At 46.1% G+C, this 23,667-nt stretch overlaps 1 protein-coding gene across 3 annotated transcripts in view; it reads right to left on the bottom strand.

The window, feature by feature from the left end:
- Window positions 1-23,667, bottom strand: part of si:dkey-191m6.4 (rho GTPase-activating protein 22) — a 47,998-nt gene that overhangs the window by 22,425 nt on the left and 1,906 nt on the right. For all 3 annotated transcript variants that reach the window (XM_056297233.1, XM_056297234.1, XM_056297235.1), the window contains exons 2-3: window positions 17,734-17,933; window positions 12,543-12,630 (exon numbers count right to left, since the gene is read on the bottom strand). In XM_056297233.1, the coding sequence (XP_056153208.1) occupies window positions 12,543-12,630; window positions 17,734-17,933 (288 nt within the window). The remainder of the gene's footprint in view (window positions 1-12,542; window positions 12,631-17,733; window positions 17,934-23,667) is intronic.

The raw sequence follows: 23,667 nt of genomic DNA, 5'->3' as shown, positions 1-23,667 counted from the left end.
TCCGTATGATCCTTCCCAACCCAGTCCTCAAATTTCCCATGTCTTGCAGATTGTCTTTGTAACCTTGGATATGAAGGCCTGCTTGTACTTTCTATGGCACTTAATTATGCCAGGGGTGCGAAATATAACATTATCGGTGGAGTATGTACAAGCAGGCCTACCAATGCAGGACTGTAAAGAGAATTTGCAGTACTGCAGTTACTTGAGGACTGGGTTGGAAAACACTGAACAAGAAAACCTCTGTTCCTGTGCCCATGTCGGCAAGTATCTGTCCTGTTGAAGTGTCCTTGAGCAGGATGCTGAATCTCTACCAGTGTTATGGCGGGTGTTCTATAGCAGGTCTTGCACACTACTGTCCTCAAGGAGAAGGTGGCAAATAAAAACAGAACTTCCCAACAGGGGATCAGTGTTGTGTTAATGTTTGTTTTATCAATGAGTAAGCAGGCCGGGGTCCAGTGTCTTCTGCAAAGGATAATTCTGTTTTATTACCACCTGGCTCTGATTTTCATAGTTTTTGTCATCGTGCATGTCCGTTATGACATCATTTTTTTCACTGACTTCATTTTGGAGATTTTGGACACTTTGCCCTGATGATGGACAGCTTCACAATGATTTCTTATGGTTTAACTGAGCATGAGCCTTACATTTGTCCTTTTAATGAACAAAAACTAGCACCCCACTTAGATTGTGTGCGTGATTCTCCATTATCTGACTTCTCATTTGTGCTAGTAAGTATAGGCCAGTCATTCCTGCAAGTTGAACCAGGACGTAACTAAGCAATGCGATTAACCATCGATAATATCGGAGATTTCGGGTAATAATTTTAAACTTGCACTTTCATTTTCACTTCCAAATATTGTTTTTTTTTTGTAATTAGGTTATTACTTAAACAGGTAACGTCCGTGTTGGGTTGCCCCATAAGAAACCCCCGAAATGAAGTCGGCGAGTAAAACATTATCATCAACAAAATTGGAATTATCCTTTAAGGACACTTAAAAAGGAGCTTGTTGATAGAATCGTACCTGGAAACCTTCGGTTACAAGACTGCATCTGGATGCACGCCACCCTCTGTGGCCTTGCAGTATGCAAAGCGACAGAAGGCACAACCATGTAGAAGAAGCGCAACCATGGCCTGTGGATTTATAGTCAAGCCTCAAGGGTGTGAGACATTAATTGCTATAAATGAAATACGGTACACTCTGTGTGTGGTGCAAGTGGACGTTGCTGCTGATATTGTTTACACACATTCAAGTGGGTCAGCAGCGCTCGCCTCCCAAGCCAATTTCACATGCTAATAAAGTGACTGATGATTGTGTTCTGCAGGCTGACAAGGGATTGACTTCATCTGACCTCTGAGCTGCTTATTGTTATTAGAGAGAGATGGAGATAGTGTGTATATATACTTAAATACTATATGCTGATGCTCCCCCCGTTTCCAAGAGGTTATAAAAAACAGATTTCTGCCATCAACATTCATTGCAGTGAATAGTGTAATTACCTGTTGGTTGAATTGTGTAACTATGCTTATTTAATCCGACTGTTAGGGATTGTCTCTACCTCTGATGCAGGAGAAATGCATTAGGGGGAGGCTAGTGGATATAAATACTGTAACGTGCATGGATAAGAAGACACACTGGCCGCTGGCCGGCGAGTCTGACCCTTTAGTCGAGCGGTTAGCGATGTCTCCTGCGGTGCGGGCGACACGGGTTCGCTTCCCGGCCGCGGCACTTCCTGTGGTTGCGTTGTCCCCCGAATTATACAATACATTGACCAAGGGACGGAGGAGCAGACTGTATATAGGCTGTCTCAGATCGCGTACTCCTGCACTTGCTATTTTGAGTGCACAAGTGCGTTCACACTGACAATCGCGGCGACATGCAGCGCACTAGGAGTACCCGGATGGTGCAATCATAACGGTAAAGAGAAAAAAAAAAGTGAAACGCTGGGCACGTCCCACCCGCGATGGCCGCCATCTTGGCTACGTAGCGGAAGGGGAGGGGCCACAAACCTATTTTCAAACTTGGCGGTCGAGGAAGTTGAAGCCGTTGCGAGTTTATTGTTTTTCAATTTGTTTGCACTATTTTTCAGTTTTCTCTATTTATATGCCGAGTTAAGATGTAAATAAACGATATAATGAAGGAAAAAAAAGGTTCAGCCGTCCAGACAATTATACACCGCACACATATTGGGGGTTTTAAGGCTTTGTGGTTTGTAGTGCTAAATGGTTAGCTGTCGCGATGCCACGGTGAACACCGCACTATACAAACTGTAGGTTGTACGCATGTGTCTTTTTAGCTAACAGTTGCAGCCGGGCGGGACGTTATCGCCCACGTTTGACCGCGATTGTCCCCCGTGGCATAATTTACACTTCGCGTGAAACGGGGGGGGGGCACGCGCCAGCTAGTAAAAGCACGTTAATTTTTTTTTACATAGTTACTTTAATTTGAAAGTCAAGCGCGCAAACAAGCCTGCAGAGATTTTGGCGGGTGACGACTGCAGTCAAATGTCGGCGATAATGCTCCGCCCGCCTGCAGTTCGCCATTAAAAGGAAGAAGAAGAAGAAGCGGTCAAATTTTGTGATCGTCATTTCCGGTGAGTCCACGATCACCGTGTTCGAGTTTTTTTCTTATTTTATAGAAAACAATATACATATATTAAAACAATAGGGAAATACAATTCGTAACAGAAAATAAAATAATAAAATAAAGAATATAAAAAATAAAATTAATATAGTAATACATAATTAAAAATAAATTAAATAAATAAATAAATAATGAAAGTAAAATGTGGAAATAAACTGTGTTCGATTTGAGACAATACTATCCTGCCAAAATTCCCACACTACACAAGTAAGTACATAGTGCACACAGTGTACTACTTGGAAGTGCACTAACAGAAGTACCTGAAATGAGACAGACTGTATGATTTGGTTCATCAATAATACCTGCCTCACGAAACAAACACTGGCCACAATATCAAAGTTGTTCTGCGTTTCAGAACACACTGGTGCAGGACTACCACACCAAAACCAATGAAACATTTACACTTCCAGCTTTTTCAATTATGCAGCAGCCCTCGGGATCTAAGCTCGTATTTGTAAGTCACAACACATAGTGGGAAACTGTAATATCTATTTTCGTTAGTTTTGAAAATGTAGAACAGAACAATATGATCGTACATAGCTGTTAAGTAGGTCACTCTAAGTAACTTGAAACAAGCAATTATTTCAAATTACTACAGAAAACAAGCCAAAAAAGTTTAAAAAATTGGCTGTGATTATCATGTAGTATTGTTACATTAGAGGAGATCAGGTTTGTAAAAAAAATTTCATTCCATCCCACCAAAGTTACTATCCATTTCAAATGGTGGATAACAGATGGTTGTATTGCACATCCTTGCTACGTCATCTCATTAGCCAAGCGAAGTAAGTGATCTGCATGAGGAGTCATTGAGTCCATACTTCTGTTATAGATTCTGACTCTTACGTATATATGAACAACCGTACTACATTTAGCCCAGTGTCAGAGCTGCGTGGAGTACTTCACTGAGTTTGACTTAAAGCTCTACTTTAAATGAAAGAAGGAAAAGTTAAGAAGTAATTAGTATCTCCATTACCTTGGATATGTTCTTTTTTTAGTTGCCCAAGCTTGCAGCAGGCCAGTCCCATGTTTGAACAAAGGGGACCGGCTGGGGCGGAGGTGTGGACAGGTTTCGGGTCAGTACCAGATCATGACCCAGGTTCTCCGCCAGCAGAAAGTCCGTTTTGAAGTACGTCCGTGTGCAGGTAGCACCGGGAGAAAGAGCCAGCGAGGCATACTCGATGCCTGGCCGCAACGAAACCAGCAAAACTAGTCCCGCTTCTTGCGCCGCACTCATTTATTCCACTCATTCATTCATTCACATCCCTCTTTCTTCTTATCCTGTTCATTCAGCAGCATTGGGCAGCAGGTCCTTTCCCGCAGCTCCCCTGGGGAGAAGCAAATCCCTGTGGAGTGTGAGAGGGCTTGAGAGAGCCCCCTCTCTCTCGCTCGCTCTCTCGTTCTTTCTCTCTCTCTCTCTCTTGCTCTCGTATACACACATGCGCTTTCTCTCTGTCTCCTCTTCTCAGTCTCTGTCCCTGTCTGGGGTTGAGGGGGGTTTATCTCCCCATCTTTGCCAAACAAACTTGTACACAGCCCCCCCCCCCCACACACACACACACACATACACAGATCAATCAGGTTCAGGCCAACTAGATTTTTGTTTGTCTTCCAAGCTGGATCTCTCTTTTTTTTTGACTTAAGTTTAGGTTTATTCTATATACTGTTTTTGTTATGTTATAGGGTTATTTGTATCAGTTGCTATTTAATCAGACAGTAACTTACTTACTAGCGTATTCGTAACACTTTCTTGGAATATGCCCATGCTTAATAGTGGTTATTTCTTGTCGCTTTGTCACCTATATATAGCAAGTTTTGTTTGTGTGTGTGTGTGTGTGTGTGTGTGAGAGAGAGAGAGAGAGAGAGACCGTGCATGCACTTGTGTTTGCAGTAAAATATACGGAATGTTTTCTTCCTTTCCCACCTGAATGCCATTCGTGTTGTTGTTATGAAACAGCCGTTCTCCTACTTTTGCTCACACTAGTTTTAACGTCAATAATTCCTGTTTGTGGCCCACTTACGAGTCTTCAAACCAGCTCTCCGGCTGCTTTCCAAGCCGGCCAGTCTGAAGGCAGTGAGCTGGGTTATTGAAAAGTGACTTCACTTGGTGCACGTCGTCAGAGTGAGCATGGGTGGATGCTGTGTAGATAGTCGGCAGACCTCGGTGAGCACAGCACGGCGCCGAACCTGCAGAATTCAGGTTTTTCGTCCCCTGCACAGCTCGGTGGGGAGAATTGAACTGGATTGAATTGAATGGGGAGGATATTGTTTCCCGCCCGGGTTAGGGGTTTCATCACTTATGCACACTCTCCGGCTCAAGTGCACTTTTACAGTATGTACAAGGCTCAGCGTTTTCGGTTTTTATTTAAAAAAAACAAATCCGGGAATTTATTTTTACGGCATGAAAATAACCCTTGGAAACATAAAATCCGGATGAAAATCAGTTTAAACCGATCTGCTCCTTTCAAAAAAAAATCCGGGTATTTTTCGGTGAAAATCGGTAAAAGCTGAAAACGCTGAGCCTTGAGCATATTTTTGACTTTTGATGGACACACACGACGTGTTCAAACCAGCGACTTTTCTGTCATGGGAACGGCTTTTCCGAAAGGGCAGCCCAGGCTTACGAGATACAATTATATGGTCATTATACATCATTAATCTTACAAAGAGCTGAGCGTAGTGGCTCAGAGTGTGGCCCGTGTATAATAGAGTCTCTTCATGTAGCGCTGGCCTCGGGACAGAAAAGGCTCTACTCTAATATGTTTTTGTTGATGTTTCTGGGGTAAAGTGAGACACTGAAAGAGTTGGTGCATGTGTGTGTGTGCACGTGTGTTTGTGTGTGTGTCTGTGCACGCATGCACACATGTTTGTTCTTTGTGTGTACATTTGTCTGGTTGTATGTTTGCTTGTTTGTGAGTGTGAGTGTGTGTGTGTGTGAGAGAGAGAATGCCGGCACAGTGTGCATGTGTGTATTTTACTGTGTGCAAGTGTGTATTTTACCTTGTGCAAGTGTGTTTGCAGCCTAAACAACTATTCCATAATAAGGAATTAGCTTAAGTGGTCACATTTGCACAGACGTGAGTGTGCATGTGGGTGTGGGTGCATGCACACACAAAATATCCTTTCCCATTCTGTTGTTTTGCAGATAGCTTAATGGCTTCACACTCACACAAAAGAGGGCTTAGCCTCGAGTTGGCCCTTAAATACAGACGGCATTAGAAGAAAAAAAGATTATTTCCCCATTTCCTTTATGGCAATAAGCTGTTGGGCCGTGAGCCTGCCTCAGTCAAATCTCAGGCACATGACTGTGGAATTGGCTTTGTTTGGGTGCATTGCTCTCGGTCTGTTACGCAAAGGTGAAAATCCCTCCTTTTTTTACACCCTGTTTGCTGAACTGCCTTTGCCCTGTAGCTCTATCTGTCCGTCGGCAAAGCTGCTTAGAAAAATCAACTTTTGCTTCTTTCAAGTGTTATGCTGCAGTATGCCGATAAAGCTTTACGATATCACACCCGAGAAAGATTTGTCTCGTCTGCTGATGCAGGATGGATTTAAGAATCCCCGTCTTTGGCTGAATCCCAATCCTGTTCCACTGTTGATATTTTGTACTTGGGAAGCAGACTTGTGGAATTTTTTTCTTTTTCCGTTCTCCTTTTTTAGTGTTTCTTTTATTTTCGGATCGAACACAGCAGTTACGCCAGTCGTGTCATGTGGGGAAACAAGAATAGACAAAAACAGACTGATTGAGCTCATGTCTATGAAACCTACAGGTTTCATAGACATGAGCTCAATCCCCCTTCCAAAAAAAAGATGGGTCTTTTTTGGGGGGGAGTTCTCCCTTTTTTCTCCCCTTTTTCTCCCCAATTGTATCCGGCCAATTACCCCACTCTTCCGAGCCGTCCCGATCTCTGCTCCACCCTCTCTGCCTATCCAGGGAGGGCTGCAGACTACCACATGCCTCCTCTGATACATGTGGAGTCGCCAGCTGCTTCTTTTCACCTGACAGTGAGGAGTTTCACCAGGGGGATATAACGCGTGGGAGGATCACGCTATTCCCCCCAGTTCCCCCTCCACCCCGAACGGGCGCCACGACCGACCAGAGGAGGCGCTAGTGCAGCGACCAGGACACACACCCACATCCGCCTTTTCACCCGTAGACACGGCCAGTTTTTTCTGTAGGGATGCCTGACCAAGCTGGAGGTAACACGGGGATTCGAACCAGTGAGCCGCGTGTTGGTAGGCAACGGAATAGACCGCTGTGCCAGCTGGACGCCCCATGAAACCTGTCCTTTGTATGGAATTTATTTTCACCTGGCTGAACTAAATAGAGGCGACAGCAGAAGCTGGACAGCAATTATTTTGGTCTGTATCTATTTTATCTAGGCTTTGGGACAAGGCAGATACCTCATTATATCTACACGAAATTTCACACACACACACACACACACACACACACACACACACACACACACACACACACACACACACACACACACACACACACACACATAATGAGTCAGATTAATGTGCAGTGTCCCAGGCTTCTTGTGAAGGATAAGGCTACTATTACAGAGGACAAAGGACTGCTGAAAGCGAGAGAAGGAGCAGAAGCGATGGCTTTATCATTATATGCACCGACAGGCCCCCTCGCTGCCTTCAGGGTCCACAGCCCTTTAACCTCCAGGTTGTCCTGCGCCAACACGCTAAACGCTGCAATCAAAAGGAGCGCTTACCCGGAATCTGTCTTTCCCTTTAGATGAGACATGTTCAACCTTTTGTTTTGTGACCCCTGGAAAAATGAAGTGTGACCCCCATACTTCAACCGTCATGCTGACATAAACCTACACTACTCCAGTTTTGACAGCAATACTATATCTATTCATCCTACTTTAAGGCCTCTGTACTCAATTAATCACTGGCAAAAGCCCTGAAAGCTGCGCATATTAATTAAATCTCGGAAAAGGGGATTAATCATGCCGGTTTAATCTATGGGATAGTTAATTCATGTATCAGCGCTATATACTTTTATATAATCCATAAATCATATTGTCCTTCACCAAGATGAGCTTGCAACACACTGCGGGGCTGTTAATCCCCAGTCTGAAACCAGGTGTATCACCCCATTTGGTTTCACACATTCGCCACAGGGTGCCAAGTGCATAGTCTGCAGATTTTGGACTCAGCGCGTAAAATGTTTGTGTACAACCAAACACTTAATAATACCTCCTGGTTTAGACTGTGTCCCCCCCCCCCCCCAAAAAAAAGACTGGCCTTCATTCCCAAGTCAATACTCTGGCTCCGATCTGCTTTGTAATGACTGGCCCTTGGCGATGCGTCTCTAGACCACTGCTGACAGAGCCAGATGACTCCACAATAGCAGTCAGATTTGCAGATACAAGACAGACGCACCCTAACATGACTGCACAAGGAGGATGGTGAAGATGTTCTGTTGTGTCAAGAGAAGATCAAGGCCTCAGATCAAGAATTCAGTCTAGACTGGCTCAGTCCGGCGTCCCCACAGACATAATTGGCCGTGTCTGCTGGTGGGAAGCCGGATGTGAGTGCGTGTCCTGGTCAGTGCACTAGCGCCTCCTCTGGTCGGTCGGGGCGCCTGTTCGGGAAGAGGGGGAACTGGGGGGAATAGTGTGATCCTCCTGCGCGCTACGTCCCCCTGGTGAAACTCCTCACTGTCAGGTGAAAAGAAGCAGCTGGCGACTCCACATGTAGCGGAGGAGGCATGTGGTAGTCTGCAGCCCTCCCCGGATTGATCGGCAGAGGGGGTGGAGCAGAGACCAGGATGTCTTGGAAGAGTGGGGTAATTGGCAGGGTACATTTGGGGAGAAAATCCAAAAAAAGAATTCAGTCTAGATTGTTTCTTTATTCATAAAAAGGAAAATGTTTTGACGCATGCTCAGTAATCCTGGTGTAGAATCGCAGACGAGTTGAATCAGTTCATCTGGCCACCAGGATTAGTGGGAGAAACAAACTAATTCAACTTCTCTGGGATTAAAATGAAAAGCTACAAAAAAAATTTGTTTAAAATCACTTCACACCATCTCAAAAGTTTGGTATTGATTTCAAAAATTGAAAAGTAAATGTGAAGTTTTGTACTTGACAAAAATTGTCCGCATTGTCCAAAACTGAGTCGAAGCCCAAGTCATGTTATGCTCTGAAGTCCAAGATGAGTCCAAAGCCCCTTGAAATGCGGACTTGAGGCCGAGTCCATACTCGAGTACTGCAACCCCTGACAGTCAGTACCAGAGCAGATCCACAGGAGCAATTAGGAAGTCGACGTCTTGCTCAGGGGCACGTCAGTAATACTGGTTGTTGAGGGAGGGAAGATCATTTCTAAGGCAGTTTGGGATTCAGACACGGGAACGATGTGATAAAACACCCAGCTCTCTAAACTGAAGCCGGTAACCTCTAGCTCACCATAACATTAACTATATCTCTCAAAAACCAAGAGGGCTCATTTTTGTTCATGTGATGTCACAGGTTTGAATACGGTGCATCTTTTTTTTTATGTCTTATTTTCCGCTTTGCTGTGGCACTCTGCTATCTAATAGGTTGAACATCAACATTTTAACAAGGATAAGAGTTTAGTGCCATTTATACCACTGAACACGCCCTACGAGGATGAGAATAAGGATCTCTAATCCGATACCACATCGCTTTGTTCTCAGTAGTAGGTGTCACGTGTGCATGGTCCCCTTTTTCCTCCACACTACAAAAGTAAAAGGGCTTCTGAGGAACCTGCAGGGGTTCTTCAGAGTAAAACCAAAGGGGGTCCCGAGAAAATTCCTTTAAAAAATGCTCTCATTACAGGTTTCTCAATACCTAGAACTTCTACCCTACACTAACTCCTAACATGGATGTTTTTGGGGGAAACATTTCAGGGAAGTTATTGCGTTGGGGAACCCAAAGTGTTGCATCATCATGGACAAACACTGAAGGACCCGTGGTTTTTAGGGTACATTTTAATACGATCTCATATACAAATCCCTCGGGGCGGTTCATTTCAAAGCTCAAGAGTGAATAAAGCTTTTACTGATCTGAAAGCCGATGATGGATGGAAGAAACGAAGAAAGAAAAGGGAGCGCCATGGCATTCTTCCCAAACAACCAGAGAATCGAATATCTTATAAACAGATTTAAGGTGGGCATCAAGAGGCATCAGTACTCCATTCAACAAAGAAGGCATTTAAATTATACAGATGAATTTTGCACATGTGGAAATCAGATCGTCTTTATTCTTCATCTCCTTTCAACCCCCCCCCCCCGCCCCTTGGGTAGCTCAGTCCCCGTCAGCCCATCGCCTTTCCTGCACATGTTGCTTAACAGTTCTCCTCTATCCCCCTTACCTGTCTAAGTTAATTTTTGCTGTGTTTAGACTACAGGCAGATCTGATTTGTTTCTCAAAATCTGATCTTCAGGACTGACTTTCCACGTTATTTGCAAGTGATCAGGTCAGATTTGTGTATTCGGGCATGATTGATCAGTTGGTTGTCATGGTAACACTGCATGTGCGCTAACCTGGTACCAAGATGGCAAGCTGTAGGCCACAAAGAATGGAGATGTATCCTCTCGCTCTTCACGCCGTAGCAATGTCTAGGCATGATGTTTTCCCAGACTGCCTCTGCGACGGAGGAGGTTACTATGCCGCTAAGTTTCGTGCTTCAGTCGTGACTGGTGTTGTTATCATTCTGTGGATGTGATGTTAACGTTATGTGCTGCATTGCGAGTAATGTAAAGAATAGCTAGAAATCTGATTTGAGTGGCTAGACCAAGACAATTATCCAGGAATTCGATTTGAATCGCACTTCAAACCACCTATGAATGTGATTTAAGTCTGATTTGCAAAAATCAGGTTCCATGTGGGGGTTTTTTGCCATCCAGACTTAATACAAGCAATTTGATTCCAATCTGAATGTGGCAAAAATCAGATTTGAGCTGTCATAGTGTTTGAACAAAGCCTTTGAATCATCTTGACTGCATCTCTCTTGACTGTCTCTTCTTCTCTTTCCTCCATCCTGGTCTCCCGGCCTGTTGGTCTACAAGCTGACTGGGGGTTTCGCAACTCAGTGCGATGTTGACCTGCCATAAATTAAACACACAAATGTGCGCAGGCCTGCCGGCCTCTCTAAACACTTGGGGAAAACCACCGAGCAAACACTTGCTGACTGACAGACCAGTACAGATAGCTAGCTAGCAGGCTGTATGCTAGCAGTAGAGTTCATGTTGATCCCATGCTTCATTTTGTGGTCATAAACTTGTAGTCTTGTGTAGATTTGTGGAAATTATATGATTTTTTCTTTTAACGTCATTATTTTATTGCACCTGCCTTTTTAACAATTAATGTTTTTTTTCTTCTGTTGCATCGGTTTTGTTATTTGTATTGTATTGTTTCTTAGGGGACCTCAGGGAGACTAGCTGGCAAACAGGGATCCTCACAAAACAATAAATAATAATTCCATGAAATGGCTGACCAAGTCTTATTCATGGAGGATTACATACAGTAATAGTGTAGAGGTTACCCACTTTGTGCATGTAACCAGCATCTACAGTATGTTAATAATAATAATAATGATGATGGATTACAGTTATATAGCGCTTTATCCAGATACCCAAAGCACTTCACAGTGAAGGGGGGAAACTCATCTCAACCGCTCACAATGTGTAGCACCCACTTGGGGGATGCGTGGCAGCCATTTTGCTCCAGAACGCTCACCACACATCAGCTTGAGGTGGAGAGGTAGGAATCATTGAGCCAATTACACGGGGGATGAATAGGTGGCCAGATGGAGAGAGCCAGGTTGGGAATTTAGCCAGGACACCAGGGAACCCCTAGTGTTTGTGATAAGTGTCATGGGTTCTTTAATGACCACAGTGAGTCAGGACCTCGGTTTAACGTCTCATCCAAAGGACAGCGTCTCCTATAGCACAGTGTCCCCATCACTGCACGGGGGCATTAGGACTTTTTCAATATGTATGCCCCATTAGTCCAATACACAACTCGCTCTTGAGTGATTTCCTGTTGATCTACATAAGCATATTAGAACAAAATGCTCTACTGTCTTGGATAAACTTCTGATGACTGAAAAGGGGAACAATTTTCTCTTAACGATTCAAAATTTAGGGATGTAGAGGAAGTACCAAGTTAATTCCTTTTAAGGTTGCCATACCAGATGTGATGCATAAAACCCTCTAAAGCTGATATTGCCCACATGTGCACAACCCCCCCCCCCAGAAAAAATCTGATACATTGTCTTTTGCCTCTATTGATCGAGTAGAAAACCTTGAAATTGTGAATCGAATCAAAGAAACCCATCTTGGCTGGTTAGCCCTAGGCTAGGATTGTGTATGCTGGCTGTGGACACATCCAGTCAGCCGTGACAGACACCCAAATAGTCAATAGAGCTGCAGGGATAGTTCAGTTTGGATGATGGAGAGGCCAGTTCTTACTCTGTATTTCTCTTTACTCTTTTCAGGCTAATATCTGGTCGGTATTAGGATTCTCTCCGAGTCATATCAATTTAAAGTCTTCTTGCTTGTGACTTGATTGACAGTTGTTTCATGGTGCTTTTTGTGCAACTAGAAACATTGGCTGCAGCCATAACATGATATGCCACCTGGCTTTATGGTTCTGATGATGCATGAGCCTTGGCCAACTGCGCTCTCTGCAGTTTGGAAACAGAATGGTCACAAGATAACAAGGGTAAAGGAGTTGAAATTGGGACGATAGAGGATAGGCAACCACATGACGGCGCATTGCATTCTGGGTAGTGGTTGCCATTATTTAGGATACACCTCATTGTTTGAATTTGTTTTGCTTACAGCAACCACAAGCACACAGCGACAACAAACACGATATGAGGGAACCGATTGTGGCGGTCGTGGAACAGCTCACCTGGGACGATTTCAAACAGGTGTCGTCCTGGCTCGTCCGGGTTAGCTGTGAGCTCATTAACCTGGCAGCCATGCAGAGGTATACATCCCTGAAACAGAGAACCGAGAACTGAAGTTGATATGTACACAGATATATATATATGTATATATATATATATATATATATATATATAATCAGTTAACAGATATGCATCTCTAGTTAATAGATATGCATCTCTAGTTAATAGATATGCATCTCTAGTTAATAGATAAGCATCTCTAGTTAATAGATATGCATCTCTACTTAATAGATATGCATCACTAGGTAATAGATATGCATCTCTACTTAATAGATATACATCTCTAGTTAATCCCTCCTTCCTTCCTTCACTACTCTCCTCCCTCCATAGCACCTAAATTGTGGAATGACCTCCTTCTTCAAACTTCATACAGCTACATCTGTATCTCCTTTTAAATGTAACATAAATATGCCTCTTTTTGAACCTGTTTTTATTTAATATTCTTCTTGTTACATTGTGTTTCATTTAATTTTAAACTAGTTTTTAGTTGACATAGTTTTTATTGCATTTTATTTTACTCCGTCTCATGGTATGGTTTTTTTTTTTTTTTTTTTTGTAGTTTATTTCCATGCTGTTTACTATCAAGCACTTTGTAACGAGGGTGTCCGAGTGACGTGGCAGTCTATTCCATTGCCTATCAACACGGGCATCGCCGGTTTGAATCCCCGTGCAGAGGTGTAAAAACCAGGTCCAGAAAGTAAATGTCCAAACCGTGTATTTGCTCCAACCATGTTACCAAACCAGCTGATTTCATTAGCTAGTTTTCCCTACCTAGTTGAGGAGTGGTGTTGACTAGAATCTGCTGGTGTAGTGCATGAGTGGAGTAAATACATGGTTTGGACTTTTACTCTCTGGACCTGGTTTTTACACCTCTGTGGACCTCATGTTACCTCCGGCTTGGTCGGGCATCCCTGCAGACACAGTTGGCCATGTCTGCGGGTGGGAAGCCGGATGTTGGTATGTGTCCTGGTCGCTGCACTAGCGCCTCCTCTGCCTGTTCGAGGTGGGGGAGGGGGAACTGGGGGGAATAGTGTGATCCTCTCACACACTACGCCCCCCCTGGTGAAACGCCTCACTGTCAGGTGAAAAGAAGCGGCTGGTGACTCCACATGTATCGGAGGAGACGTGGTAGTCTGCAGCCCTCCCCGGATCGGCAGAGGGGGTGGGGCGGAAATCGAGACGGCTCGGAAGATTGGGGTAATTGGCTGGATACAATTGAGGAGGGGGAGAAAAAAAAGGGCACTTTGTAACGATGCGAAGAAAAGTGCTACACAAATCAAGTTATTATCATCAGACTCTCATTCTTCACTCTTTAGTCCTTCCTTCCTTACTCACTCCAGAAATGTATGTAAGCACAAGGCTACTCTTAGACCCACCAGGAGTCCACACAGATTATCAGAATACATTATACGGATCAATACCCATTTAGCCTGCAAATCAAGGCCAGGGGAGCTGGGAGAGGGCCGACCTCTGAAGAGATGCCAGTTTTCCTGTGGGTTGCCCCTCGCGAGTGTGCGCCGGCGTGCTGCATCAAACGAGAAAAGGGGAGTCTGCCAAATCGGTGTAACCGAAGGGGCCAAGCTGTCGCCAACATTAGTCGCCATGGCAACAAATGGATGGGGTGGTGGGGGGTGTGGATAGATGGATCATAGGGGCAGGGCAGCCAGATCTCCCAAGGGTACGGCTGTGTGCACGGAATAACACCGGTAGCCGGCCGGGCAGTAATGAGGGACAAAAGGCAACACGTAATCCCCGAACACAAATCAGGACATTTTTTAGTTGGCCGGCCAGAACATTTAGTAGCTGTAGGATACTAAAATATATATGTTTATTGTGTCCTCCTGTAGTCCCCGGGGTTGGTTTACGAGAGGACTTAAAGGGCCATGCCGCTGTTTTTGCATGTTTCAACCTATTTATTACAAATACCATATAGTTTACATTACTCCACCATTTTCCAAAGCGTTCCATAGTTTTTGTTTTGTTTTTTAGATTGTGGAATGCATTTTTCCCATCTTCTCCGGTTTCTATTCATTTCGGCACGGTGCAGAAACGCAGCTTGCAGAGACTTGAAACTTGCTTGAGACTGGTAATCCATCACAGCGACTATTAAGTCGCCTCACTTTTTTGTCAGGTTGCCGTAATGAGATATGAGTCTCTAGTAAATCCTTCCTCCCTTCACTGCCCTTCTCCCTCCGCAGCACCTAAATTGTGTCTCCTCCTTCAAACTTTACACAGCAATACCTTCTTTTAAACGTAAGCTGAAAAAACACGCAAAAACTCAGGTATGGCCCTTTAAACCGTTGTAATTTCCTCGTTTAAAGATTTGTTTTCCTCGTATTTGAGTGTGCAATGAACCTGCACAAGGATTCATTTGTATTATTGTGGGAATTAAGTCCTTAAATAAAACTCTGCCATGCCCTCCTCCTCAATTTGTTTGTATCGGCGCTCCATTAAATCCATTCCGGTAATTTCCAAGTCCACGCTTTTCATTTTGGACTTAACATGCATGATGAAACACAACCCTGTATGGATTACTGTCTTCCCCATATTGTCTTCCTTCCACCAATTATCACATCCTTTCATCTTATCAAAGGAGGGGGGGGGCTTGTCTTGTTGCTCTGATTTCCCTGCATGCCCCCCCGCCACCCACCCCCAGCATCTCCTATTGATTAGAAGAAGAGGGGTTGATGTTGGGGGGGGGGCAGATTGACACTCTCTCACACATTCTAGTCTCAAGGGAGGAGGTGGGGAACGAAGGGGTGTGTGTGTGTGTGAGAGTGAGTGAGTGAGCGTGCATGGAAAGGCTCCAGTTGGGGGGCTGAAAATCAATGTAGGCTGGATGGGTATTGACAAGCTGTGATTAAGGACAGTCTGTCAAACCCCTCACTCATTTGTTCGCCTCTGAACAGAGACACTGTTTGTGTGCGTGTGTGGGTGTGGGTGTACTGATGTGGGCACAGACAGGAGCTAGAAGATATGGATGTCAGAAGGCTGCTGCCCGTATTAAAAGAACAGCAGTCAAGCAGATCGTGGACTGAGGAAATCAATGGAGTTGTAGAGATTTCAGTCAAGAATTCTAAGGAGATGATTATTACACTCCAGAGGATGTGTGTGTCTGTGTGTGTGTGTGTGTGTGGGGGGGGGGGGATGATGGAGCTTCCCCGCTGTCATTTGTTGTTGGATTACATCATTGCCCCGTCGTCATGGCTGTCTTAGCCTGTCAACAAAACTGACCAGCCATACCGTAATGATATTCATCGTCGGTCCGTCTTGAGGAAGAGGCGGACCCGCCGCGCTGCCCAGATGAGGCGCTCTATCGATTTTCGAACCGTTCAGGCAAAGTAATCTGAAAAATCTGAGTCAGCAATAACGCGGAGCACAGCCTTCATTAGAATAGCGGCTAGGGATTCATTTGGGATTCCACCTTTAAAGTATGATTATAATTTCTATGTGTTCAGCACCGATGGTGTCCAGTCGAACCGGCCGCACACGTGTCACACACCACCCGCCCTCTAATGCACCAAAATATAATACAATTGTGAGAGAAGTGTATTATCTTGGTCGTTGTGTGAGGCTATCATTTGTTATCATTTCCCTGCCCCTTGGCCCTCATTTGGCTCGGACCAGAAACGTCCTCTTCATTTAATCAAGCCATGTGGCGGCCAAGGGGACGGAGAGCAAAAACTAGACCTGGTTCGTGTACCCTGCAGCCGCACACATCATCCTGATTCAGTTTGGTTTGTTGATCGGGGGGGGGCTGAGCAGCGTGGTACGTCTCACCACGCATCAGCTGCGGGTCACATGTTGAAAAATGTAGTGTTAATATAGCTTTAATTTGTATTAGAATTTTTAAAAAATCACATGACCATTCACATAGCATTTGGTATGAGCATGGCGTAGCACAAAGCGCATGGCACAGGTCGTTTCAGTTGGGTTCGGTTTTCTCAATATCACAGCTTTCTGTCTGTACTGGAACGCTTGGTCTGTCAGAGCTAAAAAGGGCAACGCTGCCTTTTCCCAAAACACGACAGTAGCGTGATACAAATCAGCATGGACAACCAATCTTCACGTAACACTGAGAGAGCAAGCGACTGAGTGATTACTGAATTTCATTCAGTATGTTAATTTTTTTTGGGGGGGAGGGATTTTCCCCCTTTTTTCTCCCCAGTTGTACTTGGCCAATTGCCCTATTTTCTGAGCTGTCCCGGTCGCTGCTCCACCCCCTCTGCCGATCCGGGGAGGGCTGCAGACTACCACATGCCTCCTCCGATACATGTGGAGTCGCCAGCCGCTTCTTTTCACCTGACAGTGAGGAGTTTCACCAGGGGGACGGAGTGCATGGGAGGATCACGCTAGCCCCCCCCCCCAACAGGAACCCCGACCGATCAGAGGAGGTGCTTGTGCAGTGACCATGACACATACCCACATCTGGCTTCCCACCCGCAGGCACGGCCAGTTGTGTCTTTAGGGACGCCCGACCAAGCCTGAGGTAACACAGGGATTTGAACCGGCGACCCCCGTGTTGGTAGGCAACGGAATAGACCGCCACGCCACCCGGACGCCCCCAGTATGTTTAATCAGCCTGTCATAACCAGCTCCGTTCGTCAGCTAACAGGGCGAGAATTGCTTCGCTTGGTTGAGAAGTCGTTCGCTTCGACTCTATTTTTGCATCGTTTCACAAACTTTCTCCACCTTCGGGGTGTTTTCATTAGTCAAAATCCACCCGGAATCGGTCCTGTGGCAGTTTCCTGGCTTTCCACTGCAGGCATCGGTTAAGAAGCGGTGCATCCTTTGCATCCTGCAAAATCCTTTATACAAATATATCTACCGTTGCCAGAACTGCTCATGTAAGGAAAGTAATTTCTAACCCAACGAGTCAGTAGTTTCTGTAATAAGATATGCTCACTTGTTTTTGTCTAGAAAAGAAAGGCAAAAATCAGGAGAGGGCGCACAAAATAAAGTGAACGCCCGCTGTGCAAGATGATCGGTCCCCGTGTTTTGGATTTGTGACGCTGTCAGGACACTTCCCCTATTTGCTCGTGATCAATATGTTAGGAACCGGTGTGATTCACTTAACCGAGGCCGACCCCTGCGGTGGGTGGAGGCAGTTTTCAGTGGACGACGGTTGGGTACCTGCGGTTTGGTCTCTTCCTCGTCCTTGTAGAAGTAGAGCTGGTCTGAGCGTAGCACGAACCAGCGGAGCTGCCAGTTCTTCATGATGCTGCGCTGCTTCTTCAGCCAGCCGGCCTTCAGCGCCCCCTCCTGCAGACTGGGGGAGGCCGGCCGGCACGAGCCCCGTGACACCTCGCCCATCACCATGCTCTTGGACCGGGCTGTACGGAGAGAGAGAGAGAGAGAGAGAGAGAGAGAGAGAGAGAGAGAGAGAGAGAGAGAGATTGGGTCTCGGGTGAAATAAATCCACTTCTGTACCTGGAAGCTCGAGCGGAGACTTACTGTCTGTTGTTGCAGAGCGATAAAAGAGAGGAGCCTTTCTGAACCGAGATAATAGGACCTCATGGGACAGGCTGACTGGCTGACTTACCAACTAACTGGCTGACTAAATGACTGACTGTCAGCGGCCCGGTGTAACCTGAGCTCAGTCAAGGACGGGTTGAAGTGGAGACTGCGTGGCAGTTTTATAGGCATCTGTCTGTTCGGGGCGGCGGTGGGTTTTGTCACAAGCGTCTGAGCACTTAGATTGTCTTTGTATTACACAACTGCACAAAAATAGATGTGACTTCCAATCCTCTAGGCCATAATTTATGTGCTTGGGTTTCGCACAACTGGACACCTTTTAAATTGGAAAACGTTTGATAAGGGGGCGTGATTGACGGTGTGTTTTATGAGGGCCGTAGCTATAAAACACCACCTATAGATCTGCATGCATGCTTTTCCAGTACATCTGCATTAGCAGTAAGCAAGTGTAATGTATATATTTATTCTTTTTGTATGGCGGGGGGGGGGTTAATGCACTATACATTATATGTTGATTGATTTTGTAAAATTTGATTGAAAAACTGATTTTTGATTAAATAGATTCTAAATGGCACCATCTAATGATAAGCTAATTATGGCAGCAATCGAGCCGAACTCGCTTGTTTGTAGATCATGGGGTTTTCTTTTTACATCTTTCGCATATAAACAACAAAGAATTCCTTGTTTTGTGTTATTAAGTGTTGGGAAAGCCCTAAAGCGGTGCCTTTCCTCCGGCCGGCCCTGCCCTGTGCAGGAAGAGAAGACAAAGCTATTTGATGATCATGTATAATTTATAGAAATCAATTGTGCAGGCATCTTCCCTGCTGGTGTGTGCTGCGTGTGCCACACACATGCAGCACATGCACATGCATAAATGTGAGCTTGCACACACGCACACACACACACACACACACATGCTCACGCTCACGTTCAGAATCAATGCTTAGATGGCTCAGAGGGAAAAAGGGGATGGATAAATGTGGGGGGGGGGGAATGAAAAATCAATATTTATCTTTTCTTTTATTCCCCGCATCCTTGCCTCCTGTATGCATACAGCGGAAGGAGAAGGTCCCAGAGCTTTTACCTTAACCACCAAGAATGTGTGCAGAGCTTTTCTTATTTGCCCGAGGTACCCGCCTGTCCGGTGGGTGGTGTTGAACGGATCAGGACCCCTCGTCTCGAGAGGAAGACGTGCAGTAGAAGCCCCCTCACTGCATCAGTGGTTGGAAAAACGAGCTTGTGACTGAATGATTAAAGATACAGATTCGGATCGAGGCGACAAATCCAGTTGAGCAAACGAACGAGACCCTTAACATTCAGTGCTGAAGTGCCAGTCTGCAGGATGTTTAACCCTGCAAGTATTTTACCCCGGAACAGAGTAGATACCCCCCCCCCCCCGTTGTTAATGTGTGGAAATCAGCTGGCGATGCGGTGCCCGTTCAGCTTCACTTAGCTAGATAAAGATGAGAAACGAGACCTGTTTGTACTATAAAACAGCCATTTGGACCGGCTCTTGGATGCGGTTTGTGGCTGGACCGGTCCCACGCCGTGCTGTGTGAGGCTGTTTTTGAAGAGCATGCCGTATGTGGATGTCACACTACATTTGCTGCTATTTTTTTTTTTTTTTTTTAATTTATTTCTGATTTTTCCCTTTTTTCTCCCAATTTAGTGGCCAATCGATCCCTATTTTAATTCAAACACCCACCCTCGCACTGTATGCGTTCGCCAACTGCATCTCTCCGGCCGGCAGTCTCGAAGGAGACCGCCTCCCCACTTTCGTGACAAGGCGACTCCAAGCCGAACCACTGTTTTTCCGACACACACAGAGACGCATTCACGTGACGAACACAAGCCGACTCCGCCCCCCTCCCGAAGACAGCGTTGCCAATGATCGCTGCTTCGTCGAGTCCGGTCATAGTCGGATCTGACGAGACCGGGGCGCGAACCCCAGTCCCCAGTGGGCAACTGCATCGACACAGAGCCGATGCTTAGACCGCTACGCCACCGCGGACCTATTTGCTGCTATTTTTAATTTCTTGGGGGGGGGGGACCCCTCAAAAAAAACATCTGAGGCTTTTCCCGCTTGTGACCTATGTACAACAGACTGTGTGTGTGTGTGTGTGTGTGTGTGTATATATATATATATATATATATACACACACACACATATATATACATATATATATATATATATATATATATATATATATATATATAAGCAGACTCAATAACACTCGTGGTGAACATGCTACATGCACATACTGTAAATATAGTTGTCTTCTCGGGGGTGATTTGAGTTTTGATTGTGAGTCTTTCTCTCTGTTGTGTACTATTATACTACATGCAGGAACACACCACATAGCTGAGCAGACTGGAGAAAACAGATGTCGTACGCTGAAGCCCTCTTTTTTTCTGGCGGTTTTGCATCTTAAAGAGGTTTTTATTTATTTATTTTCTTAATCCTTCCCTGATTGAGGAAACCGGCGTGCAAGAGGGCCGGATCAATTCGGACGCGTCGTCGTCAGCGTGACAAATGCCGTTTCGTCAAGGATCTGCACAAATTACCTTGCAGTGCCGTGTGTCGGACCAAAAAGGGCGCGCGAGTGGCCCTTGTGGGAATTAAACCCGTGACCCGGAGAGTGAAAGCGCAGACGCTTTACCGATTACGCAGTTACACAGAATATTCTGCTCGTCTCCCGGTCCTCGCTGACGCCTGTCGTTTTTTTTTTTCTCTTCCTCGCCACATCAAATCCTTCATGACTTTTCATCTTCCCCAGCCCCTCCACGTGTTAAGCGAAACCACAGTTTAGCACATCAGCTAGGCTGGATCACAGACGGCCTGGAACACACACTGGCCGGTGATCCAAGCCCGCGCGTGTGTGTGTGTGTGTGTGTGTGTGTGTGTGTGTGTGTGTGTGTGTGTGTGTGTGCCAAACGCTGCTACCCACAGTGCCAAGTTGGACATTTCTGCTCTGTGTGATTCAGACGTTCCTTGGCCCGGCCTGGGCGTAGCTGTGCTGTGGTCATTTTAAGAACTGGCTCTCAGCTGTGTTATCCCGAAAGGGGGCCGGCCGTCCTGTAATAGCCCTGCCTGTGCATAGTGCTAGTAATTCGCCCAAACGGAGAGAGTGTATTTGCGGCTCATTCATCTGCAGCAGATAGAAGGTTAGGATGGAGTCGATCTGTGAGTCACCCGGCGGCTCGGGGGAGTCAACATAACGCCACCATCTCATATGCCATGTGTGCATGTGCATGTGTGTCTGTGTTTTTGCAGGGAGAGAGAGCCGGTTATTGAGTGTGTACAAGTGTGTGTACTCACGTGGTGCACATTGTGTGTGTGTGTGTGTGTGTGTGTGTGTGTGTGTATAAGGCACGCCAGAGGTTAAGTTGCTGGTTTTTTTCCTTTAGCGTGAGATTGAGGAAGTGTCTCGGGTGAGTAACTTGGGAGTGTATAGTATAGACTGGATATACAGTGAGCAGGATTAGCAGCTCGTTTATTTACTCAGTGAGCCCATTAAAGTCTTCATCACATAATGAGCACTCGTGGGTACGTGGAGTACAGACCGCTGAACACAGCAGACAGCCCAACAACACGCTTCAGGCTGTAAAGTGGCTGAGCAACGGCTGATGTTCAGCAGCATGTTAAAGCCACATGAATGTCTTCTGTGTATCCCAATGTATGATATTTCACGACCCCCCCCCCTTTTTTTTTCTTACCAGTTGTACCCGGCCAATTGCCCCACTCCTCTGAGCCGTCCCGGTCGCTGCTCCACCCCCTCTGCCGATCCGGGGAGGGCTGCAGACTACCACAAGCCGCCTCCAATACACGTGGAGTCGCCGGCCACTTCTTTTCACCTGACAGTGAGCGGTTTCGCCAGGAGGATGTAACGCGTGGGAGGATCACGCTATTCCCCCTCAGTTCCCCCTCCCCCGCGGAGCAGGCGCCCCAACCGACCAAAGGAGGCGCTAGTGCAGTGACCAGGACGCGTACCCACCCACATCCGGCTTCCCACCTGCAGACACGGCCGCTTGTGTCTGTAGGGACCCCCGACCAAGCCGGAGGTAGCACGGGGATTCGAACCGCCGATTCCCGTGTTGGTAGGCAACGGAATAGACCGCTATGCCACAGGGACACAATTCCACAAGTTTGAAATTCTCCTGTTGGTTATGCTTTAGCCTTTATGAAAACGTGGCATTGGTACGGGAGGTTTTTGAGATGGACGTTGTTCTTTCGCCGCCCCACCTTTTAGTCATGACAAGACGACAACCAGGAGGTAATTCTAGTGGATTCTACTGTTAACTCTGCGGCTGCACCGGATGAAAGCGTCAGCTGGATGTCTCAAATGTTATGAAAAATTGCTCCAAAGGGAACAAATGGTTGGGCGTGTACGGACAGAAACCAAAACACAAGTGGTATGACCGAGGGACACATGATATTACATTCACATCCACGGACACACACATACATGTGTCTGTCTGCACGCACACACATCATATAGGCACCCGCCATAACTTAATGCAGTTAGGGGCTGTATATTTATCATCAGCAGGAAATGGATATACGGCTCCCATGCATGTTGTGTAGCAGCCCGTCCATTAAGAAGCCCGAGTGGGTATTCACAACAGCTAGACAATAGCAGCCCAGTGGGTAAAATACACACACGCGCGCATAAAAAGACACACATCCATGTTTGAGGAATTCAATTTCATTAATCTAGTTGCAGGGTGATTTATGGTGCATGGAAAATGGCGGCGGGGGAGTTACAGGTGCATCAGTGCGTGGTTCCCAGCCGCCCCCGTGACTGCCGATGGACCTTTTAACCATTTCTCTGCACTCAGGGCTTCGCTGCTTCTACACACACCCGTCTGTGGGTGTGTCCGTGTATTATGTCCGTGGTATGATTGTTTATTTGGAGTTTGGTTTGTGTATTTGTGTGTAGTAGTATGCTTACGCGTGGTGTGTAATACATGTGTAGTGTGTATGGGGTATTTGTGTATGCAGTTTGCACGGCTGCCTCCATCGCCAGGCAGAGGGTGTGGCCGATAAACATGCAGGCTGCATGTAAAAAGCTGCAGTGGAGAGGAACTGCTTTGCACTGGCACGTCAATGTGTGTGTGCATGTGTGTGCGTGCCATCTTCACACTGTGAGTGTGTTTGTGTGTTTCTTTGGACCCCCCCCCCCCCAAGTTTTGGTCCACTGCGTGTTCTTGCTTCCCGGTGCCGACATGCGTGTTGCTGCATGTGTGCTCGGCGGCGTGTGCGCATGCCTCTGAGACGCCGGCGCATCACTTCATAGCGGGACTTTCCGTCGGAACACCATGGTAACGCAGATCAGAGAGACGGAGCGAGGCAACGGAGCAGCTGATATGCGCACAACTAAAGCTGCCGACAGGATTTCAAATGCCAGCCGGTGAACCCCCCCCCCCCCAAGAATGACATTACCGTAACTGCCTTATTTACCTTTTTGCCTCGCTGTGCTGCGTGCCGTAGCGCTCCGTCATTAGTGCATCATTGATGTCATCACACAGAGTTGGTGGACAATGCTTGTCTTGTCACGTTATCACCAGACCAAGTAACTCCTTGTCAGTCAG

Source organism: Lampris incognitus, chromosome 17, assembly GCF_029633865.1.
Source record: "Lampris incognitus isolate fLamInc1 chromosome 17, fLamInc1.hap2, whole genome shotgun sequence".
NCBI lineage: Eukaryota > Metazoa > Chordata > Actinopteri > Lampriformes > Lampridae > Lampris > Lampris incognitus.
This window is presented reverse-complemented; position numbering and strand designations above follow the sequence as displayed.